This window comes from Zootoca vivipara, chromosome 4 (assembly GCF_965207765.1).
Source record: "Zootoca vivipara chromosome 4, rZooViv2.hap1.1, whole genome shotgun sequence".
NCBI lineage: Eukaryota > Metazoa > Chordata > Lepidosauria > Squamata > Lacertidae > Zootoca > Zootoca vivipara.
The window spans coordinates 33,686,588-33,704,734 of NC_142587.1; the positions used below are offsets into that span (position 1 = coordinate 33,686,588).

An 18,147-nucleotide genomic window follows, 5' to 3' on the forward strand; every position below is an offset into this window, starting at 1 on the left:
GGGACTGAACTTGTTCAATCTCTACTTTTGAAGAATCCCTGTGCAATTTCTACTCCTATACAAGCCCTAGAAGATCCGAGTTCTGAATAGCACAGGGATTCTCCTCGAGAGGGTGGAGGACTAGGGAGCACCCCCCCTCCTCCCTCACATTATTAGAATCCTAGTGTGGGGAAATGTCTCAGTTTTGCTACTCAGACCAAACAATCTGTGCACATCCCTTTTCCCATACTGTAATAATGTCCCTCGAGTAGCCCGAGCTACTCTACTCTCTGTAATAATATGTAGCTCATCTTCTAGTTGCCTTGGGCACTGAAAAGTCACCTGTTTGCACTATTTTTAGAATCTTGAAACTAGCTTTAAGGCTTTATGTGTTGCCTGAAAATGGTACAAACGGCGTTTCTTGATCTCCCTTTTCGCAGGATGACGTTACCAGCTCTGCTTCAGAGCTATGTATTCAGCCAAATCCAGAGGTGCTAAGTGCAGAAGATGAACGAAGAAAATGGGAGGAAGGCCACATTGACTATCTGGGGAAAGATGCTTTTGAAAACATTAAAAAGAAGTTAGATTCCTTTTTATTATAGATCTTGCTCGTATACGCTTACAGGGACCGACTGCTGTTTAAATTTACAACATATGTGAAATCTCCAGGGCCCTTTCTGTTTTGCAGGGGGGAATGCAAACAAAAATAGCACCTTGAAAATGGTTGTGCTTGCTAAATGCACCTGTCTACGCATTATGACAGTATGCATTGCTTCCAGAGAATGAAATGCAATGGGCTCATAAAACTGCCTTACATGAGTCAGAACATTGGGTCAGCTTGGCCAGTACTGATTTTTCTGCCTGGCAGCATCTTCTAGGCTTGTATACTAAAGCTACTTGAGAAATGCTTAACTGGAAATGCCAGGGGAGCTTCTGTCTGCATTTCTTGTGTGGTTTATGGTGGGACAGTCCACAGTGCCTAGTTGCACAGCCCACCGGTACTGCAGCTATTCAATCTTCATTCATTTTTGCAGCTCAGTGTATTGTGTTGGACCAATGTTATTTTCTTTTGGATTTATTTACTTTTCTTTTGGACCAACTTCTATAGATAAGCATGATAAAGACTTTGGAATCCCCCCTCTCCCTCTCCCTCTCTCCCTTTTCTCTTTCTCTCATGCTGTACACTCTGCTAAAAACAAACCCCTGCTTTTTATTACTGATCTATAGTGCCTCATGAAATATTCTCACCTTCATGAGAGAGCATGAAAAATGGCTTTATACAGTGGTACCTCGGGTTGTGGACCCGATCTGTTTACACCCCAAAAAGTTCGCAACCTGAGCAACACTTTCATGCATGCGTGAAAGTGCGATAGAGCGCTTCTGTGCATGCTTGACGCGTGCAGAACTCTTCTGCGCATGCACGCATGGCAGAACCTCTCTGTAATAAGAATGCCATTGTGCAGTCCTTATTGGAGGATTTGTATGAAGTTAGGGTGGGAATAAAAACAGAGGCAGGTTGCACAACAGCATGGCCATGGCACGAGACCAAGAAGGGAGCGACACCGAGAAGAGAAAAGTGGTGCTTTTAAAGAATGGCGCAGGTTTGAGTCAAGTACCGCCAAGGTATGCAAGTATTGTGGAATATTTATGGGCTCAGCATTCTTTAGCTTCCTCTCATGAAGCAGCTGGGGATTGGTAGTGGGAGGTCTTATTATTATTTTGGTTAGTTTCCGTGTTATACCCATATATGCCACTTTCCCTTGTTGCTGGCTTGTTTTCTTTAAAACAGCAACCCCTCAGTGTCTCTCCATCCCTGCTTTGCTCAAACCTTGATTGAGAAGGAGCAGCTAAAATTATACAGGGAAACTTCCATTCTCACTTTCTTGGCCTGTGTTGTCTGTACTAAGAACAATGTTTCATTGCGAGAGGACTCTTTTTCCTAGCCCACTTTATTTGAATGGGTATCACTTTCTTCATTGTCACACCAACAGAATGGGAAGGTCCCACAGCATGGCTGAAGCCATGGTTTCCACATAAGGTTGTCAGGAGAGAGCTGCTGTGGGACCGGAGTGATGGTCTTGCGATGCTCCTCCACAGCTCTGTCTGTGTGCTTTAGGACTGTGTGGAACAAGGGCTCCATGTCCGGTGAAAGAGGCACGGACTCTGATGGGTCTTTCGAGAGATCAAACAGCAGGGGAGGGTCGTGATGTATCACACCTTCTCCAGAACATGGGCAAATCCCTTTCCCATAACAGGCTCCTGCACCTTTGGGGTTGAATATCGGTGTGATGTAATGAACTTTCCATACTGGACCACCTGGAATGGAAAACAAAGCAAAAACACCATGATACAATAGCTGTGAAAATGATGGAACATGACATCATTTTGTTGATTTGTTCTATGTACAAGGGGAGTAGAGAAAAGTAAGGAGGAAGGGGGTGGGGAAAAGGGGGGGTGAGAGTGAAAATGAGGGCGCAAAGGGAATTGCAAAAATAAAAGGAGGGAGTAGGAGGGAATGAAAATGAAACCAGGGACATCAAAGTGCATGCAGAATACGAGGGCATGTTGGCTTCATCAAGTACTGGAGGGGGAAAGGGGGAAAGGGTGCTTAGTAGTTGCAAGTTCCCACCATCAAATGTATGAACTAAGATGATTTCATCTCATTATGTGGACTCCAGAAACATGGATGCTATAATAAAAATCCTTATAAAATTATATTTGGCCTGGATAATTCTCTTTACAAGTTTCTAAATGAGCCACTAATGGGCAAAATGATTATTTTAATTAAACTATAACTGCAACTTGAGCCTACTGCAAAAGAAGAAGAAGTATACAACATTCTATAATTTGAGATGCATTAGAATCATTTTCACAGATTTCTGGACCCTTCCTGTATTTTACTGTGAACATCCCTGTTTCATAGTGGGAAAGGACAAGTCCTAAACTGACCACTTGTGCTCTTCCTAAGTAGGGTTCCTTGATAACTGTTGCTGGAGGAGGGAACTGCTTTTGCCAACACAATCAGCAGTTTCTCACCCATATTTGTTACTTTGTAATTCTTTACTTTCTGGTTTTGTAAATAGAGAAATCCTGCTTTTTTTCTTTATTTTTGTAACTTTGTTCATTATCAAATAAACATTTTATATGCTTCATTTCTATATCTGTCTTTCATTATATTAATTAGTTTGGGAATTGTGTGTGGCATCTGTAGATATTATTGTCAATGTGACTTGCAAGAGTTGGTTCTTTATTGGGAGAAATTTACAAGATGCAGTGTTTTTTTTTAAGGGAAAAGCATTTGAGTGCTCTGGAAATCCTGTTAATGAATGGGTTTTTAAAAAAATATATATACAAAGTATGGACTAGAGATATGAAGACAGGAGAATAATTGGAATACCCCCCCCACCCATTTTTTCTTCAATTTTTGGCAAAAAAAGAAGACGACTAAAATTCATGCTCATTGAAAGAGTGAGGGCTATACAAATGTTGCAAAAGATGTAATAGACTGCGGATTTGATCAATGAGAGCCAGACAAGAGAAGCAAAGGTGGTGACCTTTTAAAAATATATTTTGGGTGCGCTAGGCACTTTAATATGACCAAGGTAAAGTGATGAAATGATGTGGTGTTTTTTTTTTTTGTAATTTAAACCAAAAGGCTATCTCTCAAAGAACAAAGAATTAGACTGAAAGGATGCAGTTGTCTCATCTAAGGAACAGCATGCAACTAAGTCACTGAGTGGCCTTTGTTGCATTTTACACACTGCTCAAATATCCCCCCCTTCCCTTGCACTTTTCTTCACCATACCAGGAAAAGCAAACCTTGGCTTGCCACCATGGTTTGTTGAACAAACCATCGGTGGCAGTTTGCGCATAATGGCAACCTAACTGCCGGTTGGTTTCCTCCCTGGCATTGTGTGAAGCACAGCACTGGCATGCTAGTTCATTGTAAAATATAGCTTATTTTAAACCAAAGTTCAATGCAGCGGTGGGGAACTTCTAGTCCATGGGCCTAATTAGAATAATCAGGCCTGGCAGACCCCCCTCATTTGTCTTATCAGATGTCAGTCATGGCACCAAACTCAAAAGAACAGGAAATGTACTCATAGGGGAACTCCTGATCCTTTGGAGCTGTGGGCTGATATATTTTTTAAATTCATGCCAGTGCTGCAAAGAAAGAATTGGGAGTACACTCTGAAGCAGCCTATGGAGAGCTGTCCACTTCTCATTTAATGCTACATGCAAAGTAGCTTAATGACCATGGATCAAACTAGCTTGTACAGTAATTCATCTCTGGATTATCTCTTTCAACACATAGATGGATTGCTGTAGGAAAGAAGCCCTTTAACATGGCGCAGTATCCAGCCTGGAAATTTCCAAAGAGCTCAACTCAGTAGGGGTCTGCATAATCTCCCCTTCACACTGGGAAGCTGGTAGTTTATTTTAGGTGCCTAGCAATTCAATCAACATAACAGCTAAAATGGCATAGATAGGACCAAGCTCCTTTAGCTCCATCGCTCTCAATGAAAATTAATCCGTTTAAATCCAAGTACTTCGCTTTAGCAGTGTGGAAGTTTGGTCTGTTTATAAGGTTAGAGCTGATGCATGTAGGTATAACTGAGTTCATAGTTAGGTGCACTGAAGCCCCATTCCAGTGGGGTTTAACTATGATTATTTTATGAGCATGGTTTAAAAATGTGACCATTTCTTTCTGGATTGAGAGGAACACACAGAATTCACGACCATGGGCACAGTTATTTCCACTACAAATGTAAGATTCTGCCTTATACCGAATCAGATGAATGGTCCATCTAGTTCACTTTTTGTCTGATAAGCCATGGTTTTGTCTGATCATCTTCAAGACAACTCATGGTTCTTTGAGCAAACCATTACTTAGCATTACACATCAACTAGGCCAGTATGAAGGAAGTTCTATAAAAGTCATCTGAGTGTTTATTGCCAAAGAAGAGCTCTTGTCTACAATTTATTTGTTTAAATAAGTACATCTTCATTAACATTTCATTATTTTTTGGGGGGGGGAGATCTATCGGGATCATGCAATTGACAAGGATCCACCAGGAATGCCCTATGATCGACCAGTAGGTCATGATCGACCAGTTGAACATCACTGTTCTCTTTTTTTTAAAAAATATTTTTTATTAATTTCTTTTGCACTTGTGTAAAAGAATTTCCACCCTTTTCTCTCTCTATCCTCCCCATCCCGGCACTCCACATCATTCTTAAATCCTTTCACTGGGGGGGACAAATGACTAATTTGCACAGCTTCACACTATGCAAGTAAAATAATTGTACGTATATACTTTTGATTAAGCAAGGATTTTGCAAAAACAGGTGGACATTAGGATCAGATCCGTCAACTGCTAGATCCATATGTACAACATCTAGGAGCTGCAAAATGGTCTGATCTGGCAGTGTCTCCCAGGCTATCTGCTTATGTCTCAAAGCACAGTTGTAACTTCTGTTTAACACTTTTGTATGTTAAAGCCATTCTGAAAACACTGTGTTTTTGCATATGGGAATTATGATACCTGCAGCTGAATCACTTTCAAAATCTGGCATATTAAGCACTTCGCAGTTCTGTTGCTGTGAAAATAGCTACTTTTCAGAAAAATAAGCATTGGAAAAGGAAAGAATAAAATGCATGTTTGTACAAAGAAAGCTTGGATATCTTTGCCCTCTAGTGGAATATCTTATAATACACATATTCAGCCTCTAGTTACCATATATTCCAGGGGTCCCCAGACTACGGCCCGGGGGCCGGCTGCGGCCCAATTAGCCTGCCAATCCGGCCCGCGACGACCCCCGCCGCCCGCTCTTACGGCGCGCAGCGCGGCAGCGCTCTTCCGGGTTGGGAAAAAAGCGCCGAAAATCCTTTGTGCGCATGCGTATGGGCCTCTCCCGACCCGGAAGAAGTCATTTCTGGTGCACTTCCGGGTCGGGGGAGGCCCACGCGCATGCGCACAATGGATTTTCGACGCTTTTCCCACCTTGGAAGCGCGCCGCCGCGCCAGTAAGCGCCCGTGCGCATGCACACGGGCGCGCACTCCTCCGCCCGCCGGCCCGCACAGGCACGCGCTCCCCCGCCCTCTGGCCCGCCGCGCGATCGGCGCGGTGGGAACCGGCCCAAACGCCGGTAAGTCTGGGGACCCCTGATATATTCCAACAAACAAATTGGTGAAAAGAAAATGAGTTTCTGCGTAGAATCCTGAATGATGCACACTTCCAGATTAATGGAAGAAGAAGAAGAAGAAGAAGAAGAAGAAGAAGAAGAAGAAGAAGAAGAAGAAGAAGAAGAAGAAGAAGAAGAAGAAGACTACTTCTTTTATCTGTTTTGTATTACTCTAGTTTGGTAAAAAGATTAAGCTTGGCACTATTGATTTCTTCATTTTGTTGAATCCCAGAGCTGTACTGCTGAAAGAAATCCATCAGAGGTATCAAACCCAGCTCCTTCAAAACAGACAAGATCCATCAGCCACAAAATTGTTGTATTAATGTCATCAGTACTCAACCCTTACTGCAAGCAAGAGCAATGCTGTGTATGTTTAATCATACGAAAATCCCATCCTGTTCAATGGAGCTTCCTTCAGAGAAGGATGTTGTTGGTACCCCATGGCCAACTGACCCGACTTTTGAGAAAGACTTCAGGAAAGAGAAATTGTTTTGCCCCTTTGTGACCCCCCCCCCCCAGACAGTAAGTTCACAGAGAATGGATATACACAGATATTTAATGTCTCTCAGATTATTTTGTGTACATTGTGCTTACTGCGTGAAAATACTCAATGCTCTGACACATAGCGAGTGTGTGAGCTTGCTATTGGCAACTCACAGGTAGAATCCAGTCCAGCTTTTGAGATTTCCCCAAGCATTTCCAAAATGTTTTCAATCTCAACCTACCAGTCATAATAGACAGAAATGGATACTCAATCAAGAAATGGATAACAGGCTACCCAATACCAAATCCTCATGTTTCTAATAGTGAAATCCATACAGCACAACCTATAGCTTTGGGTGAGGTTGTGTGAACACACCATACATTTAGAGCACATTTAAAGTGCACAGCTTGCCCCCAAATAATCTTGGGAACTGTAGTTTACCCCTCACAGAGCAAAAATCTCCAGCACCTTAATAAACTACAGTTCCCAGGATGCACTTTAAATGTATGGTGCGTGCACAGTCTGAGAAGCGAGCAAGTTGGTGTCAAGATGCCACACTGAACCGTTCAGACTGAGCTAAGCATTTTATTTCAGTGACCCATATACCTGCTATACGGAGAATATTTTCTACTCACTCTCTTTCTGGTACCAGCGCACCGCATGCAAGTGCGACCCACAGTAGTGAAACATGAATTCATGCTCTGAGTGCTGCACTTCTCCCTGTAGCAAAGCTACCTGGCTCCTTCCATCAATCACCCTAAGAAAAGTAATAATACATTTAGTAATGTAGTACAGTATAAGCTGATTACTGATTCTTTAAATACAGCTCAGGGCAAAATGTGCCAGGATAGAAAGGAAGGGGGCAAAGAAAGAGGATGCAAGATTTACAGGATCCTCGCTGTGCCTCCATATTTCCCGTAAGAGTCTTTATTCTCCGTTAGGAGTTGAGCTACTCTTGGTACGATCAGTTTTTCCATTTAATTGAATGAACAGTTTTCAGTCGGGCAAATGCATCAGGGTAATAGGCTACTTATCACCAGATGAGCCAACTTCCACTCACATAAGACACCCTCCCCTTGTCTTGCCCCCTTTTCCTACCAGCTGCAGCTTTCTATCCATCCCCCATAATCCAATCTGGATGGTTGGTGGACCCACTGGGAGTAGAGGTGGTGAGCTTCTGAGGTTGTCAGGCAAGCAGAAGTCCATTGTGCAATTGATCAGGCATAACAATGTCAACCATATGTTCCAAATTCTTACCCAGGGCCAGATTTGGGTTTGATGAGGCCCTAAGCTACTGAAGGTAATGGGGCCCTTTATATCTCCAGCTGTCCTTTGTCAACAACATTTGACTCTGTCTCTCTATGTATATGTATATGGAGAGAGAGAGAGAGAGAGGGAGGGAGGGAGGGAGACTATATACTGTGTTTCTCATATTTTAAGTCATCCCTACAAAATAAGCCATGGCAGGATTTTCCTGAGTTGAAGAAATATAAGACATACCCCAAAAATAAGGCGTAGTGGTGGGAGCAGGTCTGGATGGCGCCATGGAAGAGGAAGATGCCTGTCAGCACCCGGAACCGGATGCTGCTGCCCCTCCAAAATGCCCAGCAGCATGCACCGCGCCAAGCGCTTACCCGGCGGCGGGACTGGCAAGAGCCACAGCGTGTGCCTCTCTAAGCCCCGACCCGGCGGCGGGACTGGCAAGAGCCGCAGCGCGTGCTGCTCCAAGCTCCAACCCGGCGGCGGGACGCAGCAACAACAACAAAAAACACCCGGCCGAGCCTTCATTGGCCGCCGCGGCTGCCACTCGCTGGTCCCTCCCGGAGCTCCTGTGCGAAGAGGCTGCCCCACCGGAGCTTTGAACTGCTGCGTGCGGAGGCAGCAGCGGCGGTGAGTCTCGCTGGGAGCTCGGCGCCAAGCAGGAGTGAGTGAAAACGCTGGGCGCGTTGTCGGCACTTCAGCACGGCACGCTGCTGGGTCCCGCCAAGTCGGGGCTCCACGCGGCGCGCGCTACGGGTCTTGCCGGTCCCGCTGCCGGGTTGGCGCTTGGCGCTGGCGCTGCTCCAAGCCCCGACCCGGCGGCGGGACGCAGCAAGAGCCACAGCGCGTGCTGCTCTGAGCCCCGACCCAGCGGCGGGACCCGGCAAGAGCCCCAGCGCGCGCCGCGTGGAGCCCCAACTTGGCGGGACCCAGCAGCGTGCCCTGCTGAAGTGCTGACAACGCGCCCAGCAGTGCAGCAGCAGCCAGTTCCGGGCGCCATACCGTAATTCTTTAAAAAAAATAAGACGCCCCCCGAAAATAAGCCATAGGCTTATTTTCTTGAGTACAAATAATTATAAGACGTGTCTTATAATATGAGAAACATGGTATATTTCTACATATAGGCACCTTATATAGAGAAATGAGCAAACCAGTGATATTTTAGGGAGCAGGCTAGCAGGCGGGCCCCATTACTTACATCATAGGAGCCTACACAACACAGAACACTGTTGCTGTATTTGGTTTTATTTTCTTTGTTTTTTATCTTATATTTTGGAAATCAAGTTCCCCCCCTTTAATTTTTTTTGGGGCCCCCAAGAGAGTGGGACCCTAAGCTATAGCTTGTTTAGCTTATACGTAAATTCGGCACTGTTCTTACCTATTATTATTATTATTATTATTATTATTATTATTATTATTATTATTATCATCTGCCTAGCCACTCTGGGTGGCGTCCAACAAATTTAAACACAATACGACATCAAACATTACAAACATCGCTAAATAGGGCTGCCTTCAGATGTCTTCTAAAAGTCAGATAGTTGCTTATTTCCTTGATATCTGATGGGAAGGAGTTCTGCAGGGCAGGCGCAACTACTGAGTAGGCCCTCTGCCTACTACCTTTAAATATGTGGTCTTGAAATAAAAAGAAAGATCAATTTACATTTGATTTTACATTATGAAGTCTGGAATAGCTCAGTTGGTAGAGCCAGGGGTGTAGGAAGATAGGGGCGGTGGGGGCGGGAAATTTTAATGGCTAAAATCCAATTCGTCTTGATCTACTTTCAGACCAGTATACTGTACCTGTCTTGTGGGATCGATGCCCCAGCCAAGTGAGCCACTGTGGGGAAGATATCCATAAGACTTATTGGTTCATCAATAACACTGCCAGCAGGGACTATCCCTGGCCAGCGAACTATTCCAGGCACACGGATTCCTCCTTCCCAGCCTCCCATACCTTTTCCACCTGCCAAAGAAGAAGTAATAGAAGAGAAAGATAATTACAATGTTATAGTTCAATGTGGAGGTCGTCAGTGTGGAGATCAGCTGTTAAATGCATTTAAAAAAAACCTAGAGCCCAGCATGAATAATGAAAGAACACACATATTGATAAAGAGGATGCACAGGCTCTTGACATGAATAAGTTCGTATAAATAACTGCCCAAGCTTTAAGACTGATATCCAAGGCACTGTTTTGTGATCTACCCATGAAAGCAGTGAGCTTGGCGAATATCAGGGATCTCCCATATCTGTGATGGTCAAGATGAATTCATAAGTCCCCCACTCTTTGGCCATTTAAGAAATCTTAAAGACTTGGGGATGGGGATCCAGGTGGTTTTTATGGATGTTCTATTTAAGAACTGTTTTAAGCCACTGATGCTATTATTTTTTAACCACTATTTTAAATTTTGTAATGCTAATGTTATGTCATAATGATTTGTTGCAACGCACTTTGGGAGCCAGTGAATATGCCTTTGTATGTTTGTAATTGTATGTATATGTTTGTATATGTATATGTTTGTAATTCAGTAGCCCAGTTTGCCCTCTCAAAGCCTTATTCTGTCTGTTTCCAGACACACAGGCACATTGTAGGAATCCAGACAAGAGGCTGCAAGGGCATGGAGAATTGAAGCAAAGCTGCCTTACCTTTGTATATACCGTTCCAGCCACCTAGCTGGGTAATACCCTGTCTAGCCTCCAAAAAGCCGCCGTGGTCAGAAGTAAAGTAAGTAAAAGTGTTGTTCCTCAAGCCCTCTTTGTCAACAGCAGCAAGAATTTTTCCTGCAGAGTTAGATGAACCACAAGAGTTAATTTTAAGCCAAATACTTGGATCCAAGATACCTCAAGAACCACAAAATCTTTTATATCCCTGCCCGATCACAGACGTCTTTTGGGATTCAAGGCTCATATCCCTCAGAAGACATGCACTTAATATTGTGGGCCCAGTTTTATGGCTCCCCCTTCCATCTGAGGTCAGGCAGGCCTCCTCCATGTTGCACTTCCGGCATCTAATGAAGATTTTAAAAATAATAATAATTCCAGATGGTATTTCAACTGGTGATTTGATTTCATAGTTTTAACTGGTTTTTATTTTTTGCATTGTTTCTTTGTAAACTGCTTTTAGATACTATTGTAGTTAAGCAACTTATAAGTTGTTTCAATAAGATATAAATGAGCAAGCTTGTAAAATCGATATAGAGAGGATTATCTGTCATTTCCAGATGTTGAGATGACATTGCCACACTATCCTAATCAGGGCTGTCTTAAGCGCCCCTGTCGCCGTGGTGCGATGGATCCCTCCGGCGCCCTCCCACCCCGTTTCCCAGTGCGGTGGGCGGGCGGGCGCAGCGCGGTTGCCGTGGGCACAGCTGCATGGCGGACCGGCCGGCCGGCCAGCCAGCGGGCCAGTGCCGTGGTGCCCTGTGCCACCCAGCCTGGCCGTAGGGCCGGCCCTGATCCAAATGCAGTTTCAGGAAGTGTTTCAGGGAACTGATGACAGGGAAGGAGAGTTATCAGATTTATGAATCTGTGTTCTCCAGTGGCTGAACACTGCAGTCAGTTGAAAGACAACAAGGAAGTTACAAATTCAGGAAGAAGGAAGAGGAGGAGGAGGAGGAGGAGGAGGAGGAGGAGGAGGAGGAGGTCCAAGAAAGCTACTACTTTGGTCCTTAGACAAATATCAATAATCACAAGTGCTACTCACCCACCATCCAGTCCATTTCCTCTACATTGTCTCCATATAAACCATGCCTGCTTTTTCCATGAAACATCTTTGTGGTGAAACAGGGTGTGTGGACGTGTAACAAAGAAACAAAGAGGAGGAACGGTCCTTTTTTGTTTCTGGGGGGAAAAAATAAAATGTTTTAAAATGTTGTTTTAAAACAACAACAAAAGCATCCATTAGCTATGTGGAATTCATAGCTGAGCAAAGATCTGAACAGAGATAAATAGATACAGATACAGACCCAAGTGGATAAATAGGTACCACTCCGGCGGGAAGGTAAACGGCATTTCCGCGTGCTGCTCTGGTTCACCAGAAGCGGCTTAGTCATGCTGGCCACATGACCTGGAAGCTATACGCCGGCTCCCTCGGCCAGTAAAGCGAGATGAGCACCACAACCCCAGAGTTATCCGCGACTGGACCTAATAGTCAGGGGTCCCTTTACCTTTACCTAAGCACTGACAATGAAAGTTTCAGAATCAGCCCACTCCTCTCAAAATCTGAAAAGCAGTTAAATCATTTTAATGGGTTACCGTTTAATAAATGAGATCGACTCTTTCAATATCCTGGAGGCAGCATTTTCCAGCTTTATTGGCTGCTGAGTAATGATGTGATCCCTCATCATGATGCAGTTCCAGTATCTTACAAATCCATAATTGGCAAACCAGGAGATGAAAAATAGGAAACCACATGAAGCAGTGAAGGCAATTATTTTCCATTTCACATAGAACAAACCAGTAGTTCGTCCCAGCACAAGAGTGAACACCAAAAGAGCGGCCACCTGGGTGTAAAACCAATACATAGCTTGCAGTTGGACGTTCATCTCAGGATCCTTGTTAGCCTGGCATTCATTCACAAGTGTAAAAGGTGTGCCATAGAAGTAATCAAAGCCATGGTTTAAAGGGTGGTGGCAGTGGTCATTGTGGGATTCACAGTTCATGCCTTGGTGCCATTTTCCTGAAAAGATAAATAATGATAGCTGAAGAAACCATGAATCCTGTAAATTACCAATAACCAACTTAAGACACATCATACTTATACCGGTATTGGAAAAATACAGGCAAACCCTCCCCCCCCTCAAAATAGCTTGCCCCCTTGATTCTGACTGCTCACCCCCTAATTTATTTTATATATTTTTAAAGTTTTTAAAATACTTTTCAAGTTTATACATTTCATGAATTTTACAATCAATTTGACATTTCAAAATTTGACCTCTTTCCCCCTCTTCCTATGGTTCCTTAAATTTATTTTTCAATATCTTCTGCATACCCCAATTCATTTAACTTCCTCATTGAGTTATCTACTGTAAATATATACTCTTATAAAACACCAGGTTATTACAATAATCCTACTAATGTTTTTATCCGTTTGCAATTTATCTGTAAATATTCAATAAAACATTTCCATTCTTTTATGAACAGTTTGTTATCTTCATTTCTTATTCTTCCAGTAAGTTTCGCCATTGCTGCATATTCCATAAGTTTTTGTATCCATTCTTCCTTTACTGGGACTTCTGCTTCTTTCCACTTTGGGGCATTGTTGCTGCTGTAGTAGCATACATAAATAAGTTTCTATACGGTTTAGGTACAGTGGTGCCTCGCTTAACGAATGCCCTGCTTAACGAAATTTCCGCTTAACGAAAGGATTTTTCGAGCGGAGGTTGCCTCGCTAGACGAATGCATTTTACGAAAAATTCATCTAGCGAATTGCGGTTTCCCATAGGAATGCATTGAAATTCAATTAATGCGTTCCTATGGGCAAAAAAAATCCCCCCAAAAATCAATGCATTCCTATGGGATTCGCTAGACGAATTTTTTGCTATAAGAAAAGACCCGGGGAACGAATTAATTTCGTCTAGCGAGGCACCACTGTAGTTCTGTCCCAATAATTTCTTTTGCTTGCCCTCTAATTTAACTTCTTCAGCTGGAAGCCCCAAGGAGGCAGTGAAAACCATGACATTTTGGATCAAACTGAAGCTCAGGTGTGAAAAATGGAAGGAATATGACAATGTGATACTGTACCTAAAAGGCCCGTGGTGTAGCCCTGTTGCTGTAATAACTTAGCAAATGTTGTTTCATTCGTGGGGAGTCCTCCAGAAGCACCAGTCCGCATGATGACACGGGGCTCATGTCTGGACACCATACCTAACATGTAAAAGGAATTGGGGGAGGGGGAGCCTTAGTATGAGTGGCAGCTGCTAACACATTGACTTGGCTGGGCTGCAGTTAATAAAACCTTCAGGATGTCCCTCCCAGCCCAACCAGGAGATGATGGGGATTGAACTGGGAAACCTTTGCACGCAACACAGTTGTGCTACCACTGGGTACAGACTTGTGCCTGTGTGAAAAGACTCCTGGAGTCCTGTGCTACATGGCAGCTGGCCAGGAGGTGTGACTGACAGGGTCTTGTCATGCTAGGCCCAGCTATGTGAAAAATGCATTGTAGAGCCCTGAAAGAGGTCTGTGTATGTGTGTGCATATGCTCCCCCCTCCCCACGATCTGCATCAGGGCTGGTTATCGCTTAGGGCAGTGATGGGCAACCTTTTGAGCTTGGTGTGTCAAAATTCGCCAAAAAAACGAGCATAACTCGGGTGGTTTGTCACTTCGAGAAAAAACAACAACAATTTCGCAATATTTATAGTTTAAATAACAAAATGTATAATTGTAATATATAACTGTATTTAATAAACCAAAAACTAATTATTTAACCAAACCAAACAAAAAACCCCTTATTTATCACAAAGTGCCCAGAGTTGTTGCGCTTTTTTGGGGGAGCTGCTGACCAAAGTTTTGGAGGTTTTTTTTTGGGGGGGTGCAAAAATTGCTTTGCTTTTTGGGGGGGAAAGAGAACAGGAATAAATGACGAATAATACCTTCACTGGAACTAGCACGCAGCACCGACATAGTCTGCCAAAGCGCCAAAAAAAACCAGCACAGGACAGGTTAAAAAATGAACGCTGTTACACCCAATCAGAGTCTGCCAAAGCGCCAGAAAAAAACAGCACAAAAGGGTTAAAAAACCAATCTTTGGCTACCAGCAACAGCGGAGACAAGCTGTAGGAGGAGTGGGAGAACAAATGGGGGGGCAACAACAACAGCGCGAATGGGTCATAGGTTCGCCACCACTGGCTTAGGGTAATCCTCCGTGCACCCAAACACCAGCCAACCATTTAAAGAGAGTGCCAAACCTGATCTGATGGGGTATCTGCCAGTCAGGAAAGCTGCTCTGCTTGGGGTACAAAGCGAAGCTGCAGCAATCTGCTGAGTAAGCTTCACTCCTTCCCTTGCTAGCTGGTCAATATTAGGAGTCCTAATATGTAGAACAAAGAGATACTTTAGTTTGGGAATACTGCATGGTCCCCTGTCATTTGCCTAAACCTTTTCATGAAGCCTTTCTTTGGTCGCAGCTCCATCTTGAGGGCTGCAGAGGCAACGATGGGTTTATTTAGAAACTGTATAAAACACTTACTAAAAAAAAAAAAATCCCTAGGCTGTAGAGATGAAATCAGAGAAGCAATATGGCTAAATTGCATGACCCCAAATCATCAGACTCTAGTAATGCAGTGACTCTGTACAAAACTGTGGTTTACACTGTGATGGTTAATTGCACAAGGAGCCATTGGGGTGAATAGGCAAAGGTAAAAAAAACCCTGACCGTTAGGTCCAGTCACAGATGACTCTGAGGTTGCAGCGCTCATCTCGCTTTACTGGCCGAGGGAGCCGGCGTACAGCTTCCAGGTCATGTGGCCAGCTGCCCCCCAAAGCAAAAGTTGTGCCTGGGGAGGAACAGGATGAGTGGGTGGGGCTGAGTGCATGATCTCAAGTCACAAAATGACACTTACCTGAGTGTATCATTACCAAAGCATCCCAAATCACCATAGCCAAGGTCATCCGCCATTATCAACAAAATGTTGGGTCTTGACGGGGCCGCATCACACATTTGGGGAAATACGGAGGAAACTAGCAAAATAGCTAGACTGCATCTACATAAACAACCACCAAAATATCTGGATCAGAATTTTCTAAGGTTGGATTATCTGCGATTGTGGTAGTGGTTCAATGACAGAGCAAATGTTCGGGTCACATCCACATCATACATGCAAAGTACATGGCTTCTCCTGAAGAATTCTGGGAAGGCAGTTCCTGGCATCTCCAGCTGGTGCTAAGGAAGATTCCTGTCTGAAACCCTTAAGAACCACTGACTGTAAAAGAAAACACACAAGAAGCGAAGAGTGCCGCACCACCTTTTCACTGAAAGCCCTGCCTTTCGATATGAATGGGTATAAACTTTATATTTCTTGATGTGAGTTTGGATAGGAATGCTTATGCCCTTGTGAAGCAGAGAAAATAGAAACTGTGGGATGTCTTATTGCATCGTTCCTTCTACCGTGAAATCCACCACCATTTTATTAATCCACTTTTACAAAGGATACCACGAAGATCTGAAGTGTTTTATATCAATTATCTTTTGCCTGACCAGTTTCTGGAGATCACTGCCAAGGTAGCTACCGGTAGTTCTTGTGCGGCAGCAATAGCTTGTCGGCACAGGATCTTGTCTTAATTTTAGAATTATTAACACCTTACCTTGGTTATTTAAAAAAAACCATTTTAACATAATTATTTTATATTTCCCCTTGCTTTTTAATATCTTACATTGTTTTAAACTTCACATATAATAGTATACCTAATGTATATTATTGTAGTTTGCTTTCTTCTTATCTTCTGTACTGATCATTGACTGAAATAAATAAAGTGTTGATATGAGAAAGAGAGAGAGAGAGAGAGAGAGAGAAAATCTTGCTTTAGGGTTTCTTGTACGTAACCTGAATGTCCCTGACCTGAAGGAACAGGTTTTGAGTTTCTCTGACTTATGGCATGGTGGGGTGTGTGATGATGATGTAAAGTTTGTTTTAAAGTTAAAGTCGTGTCCTTTACCCCCTGATACTAAGGAATAGGTTTTTAGTCTTTATCATGAGGTAAGGCACCTGCAGACCCTGTAGTAGGTGATCATATTTTAAAAAACCCGTGTTTTAGTTATAGCTACTAACTTTCCTTATATTTATTTCCATACCCCTGCCCACTACCCAAACAGTAGGAATAAGGGATAGACATGACCAACCATATCCAGGCCCCATTATGGTGCTGAGGGGTTCATTTTGCTCAGGTATACAAAGGCATATCATTCTCCACTTACCACCCCAATGCGATTGTTCCCTCACCTCAACCAATAAATAAATGCATTACAACTTCACTAAGAAATACACTTTATAGTTCATTGTGTTATGCACAGGTTTGTCCCCATTTTAGCTACCCCCAATTTCTGTGATGCGTCCATTTCCCACCACCACAAATTTCTTCTCTGAATCAAATGACAGACATCTCTAGAATAAATCTGACATGTACAGCGCAATGAACTTTAACAAAAAAAAAGTTGCAACCACGAGCTCCAAAACCACAATGAATTCAGCATACTGTTGCTCGGAAGCCAGAGTTGTCTGGGGAGTAACACTGACACATTTGAAAAGTACTCAACACAAGTAGCATTTTCGCTGTGTTATTTACTGGTTTGCATGTTTAAAGAGAGGCATTTTTAGAGCCGGTGCAGCGTTATTTAGGTATTCAGGTGCATACAAATCCCATCCCCCTCAGAGACAACAAAACTTACTTGGATAGGGCTTCAATGGGACACAGTACTGAAGAAATATTAGAAGTTAGCCACCTGCTACATTCCCTTAGTGTTTCAAAAATATAGCTCAGTCTTGGTCAGATAAATTCCCTGCATACTGTAGTTACTTCTGCATTCACCACCAATCAATGGGACATCAGGGAATAGAGATATTCTTTTAATTCTATCTGGGTTTGTCTGCACAGAGTGCATGGTCACAACGGGAAATATGCCGTCTAGCCATTGCTACAAATACCAGAAAGCACTGGAAAAACTAATTGGCAAGAATCCGCATTAGTTGCTAATTAAAATATATAAAGAGAAGGATTCCTTTTTCAAAAAGGAATGCTTTCCACTTACCTGGAGAGCCTAATCTTCCATTTGTTATGCATCCCCAGTCCCCAGTCCATAGGTGTTGGGAGGTGATATAGCGAGAACCACTGTCAGGCTTTGTCTTCTTTTTTGACAGCTCGCAAGGCTGTTTCCCCAACCATCTGCTTGCTTAGTAGCTTGCCAAGTAAATCGGTGGATTGTGAAACAAGATGGCTATTACAAATTGACACAAACCCTTGAACAGCTACGGACAAAGTCCTCTCTTGGAAAGCAATCACTGTTATGCTTTTCAACTGCTCTAGTGGCCTTTATAGCAGCTTCTGTTGCGCCCAGTCACTCAGAGAAAAACCTTCACTGTGCCAACAGGAAGTTTTGTTCCTGAAGCAAGCAGGATTTTTTAAATATACTGACAAGCTGGAACGTGTCCAGAAGAGGGCAACCAAAATGGTCAAAGGCCTGGAAACGATGCCTTATGAGGAATGGCTTGGGGAGCTGGGTATGTTTAGCCTGGAGAAGAG

General features: G+C 43.4%; 2 protein-coding genes across 6 annotated transcripts in view; one reads left to right on the plus strand and one right to left on the minus strand.

The window, feature by feature from the left end:
- Positions 1-3,131, plus strand: part of GYG2 (glycogenin 2) — a 19,298-nt gene extending 16,167 nt beyond the window's left edge. For both annotated transcript variants that reach the window (XM_035115355.3, XM_035115356.3), the window contains exon 10: positions 420-3,131. In XM_035115355.3, coding sequence (XP_034971246.3) covers positions 420-581 — 162 coding nt within the window. In that variant the 3' untranslated portion in view covers positions 582-3,131. The remainder of the gene's footprint in view (positions 1-419) is intronic.
- On the minus strand, positions 1,912-18,147 carry LOC118085068 (arylsulfatase D). Of its 4 annotated transcripts, none has more exons than XM_035115351.3 (10): positions 17,657-18,147; positions 15,474-15,614; positions 14,820-14,941; positions 13,653-13,775; positions 12,165-12,588; positions 11,614-11,750; positions 10,557-10,691; positions 9,714-9,876; positions 7,286-7,407; positions 1,912-2,295 (listed from the first exon to the last, which is right to left on the minus strand). In XM_035115351.3, exons 1-10 carry the CDS (start codon positions 17,704-17,706, stop codon positions 1,919-1,921), a joined length of 1,794 nt encoding a protein of 597 aa, XP_034971242.1. In that variant the 5' UTR covers positions 17,707-18,147; the 3' UTR covers positions 1,912-1,918. The 4 variants fall into 4 exon arrangements, with proteins under 4 accessions (XP_034971242.1, XP_088523821.1, XP_034971243.1 ...); XM_088667695.1 differs by lacking the exon at positions 17,657-18,147 and adding an exon at positions 16,316-16,330; XM_035115352.3 differs by lacking the exon at positions 14,820-14,941 and having other exon boundaries at positions 17,657-17,987.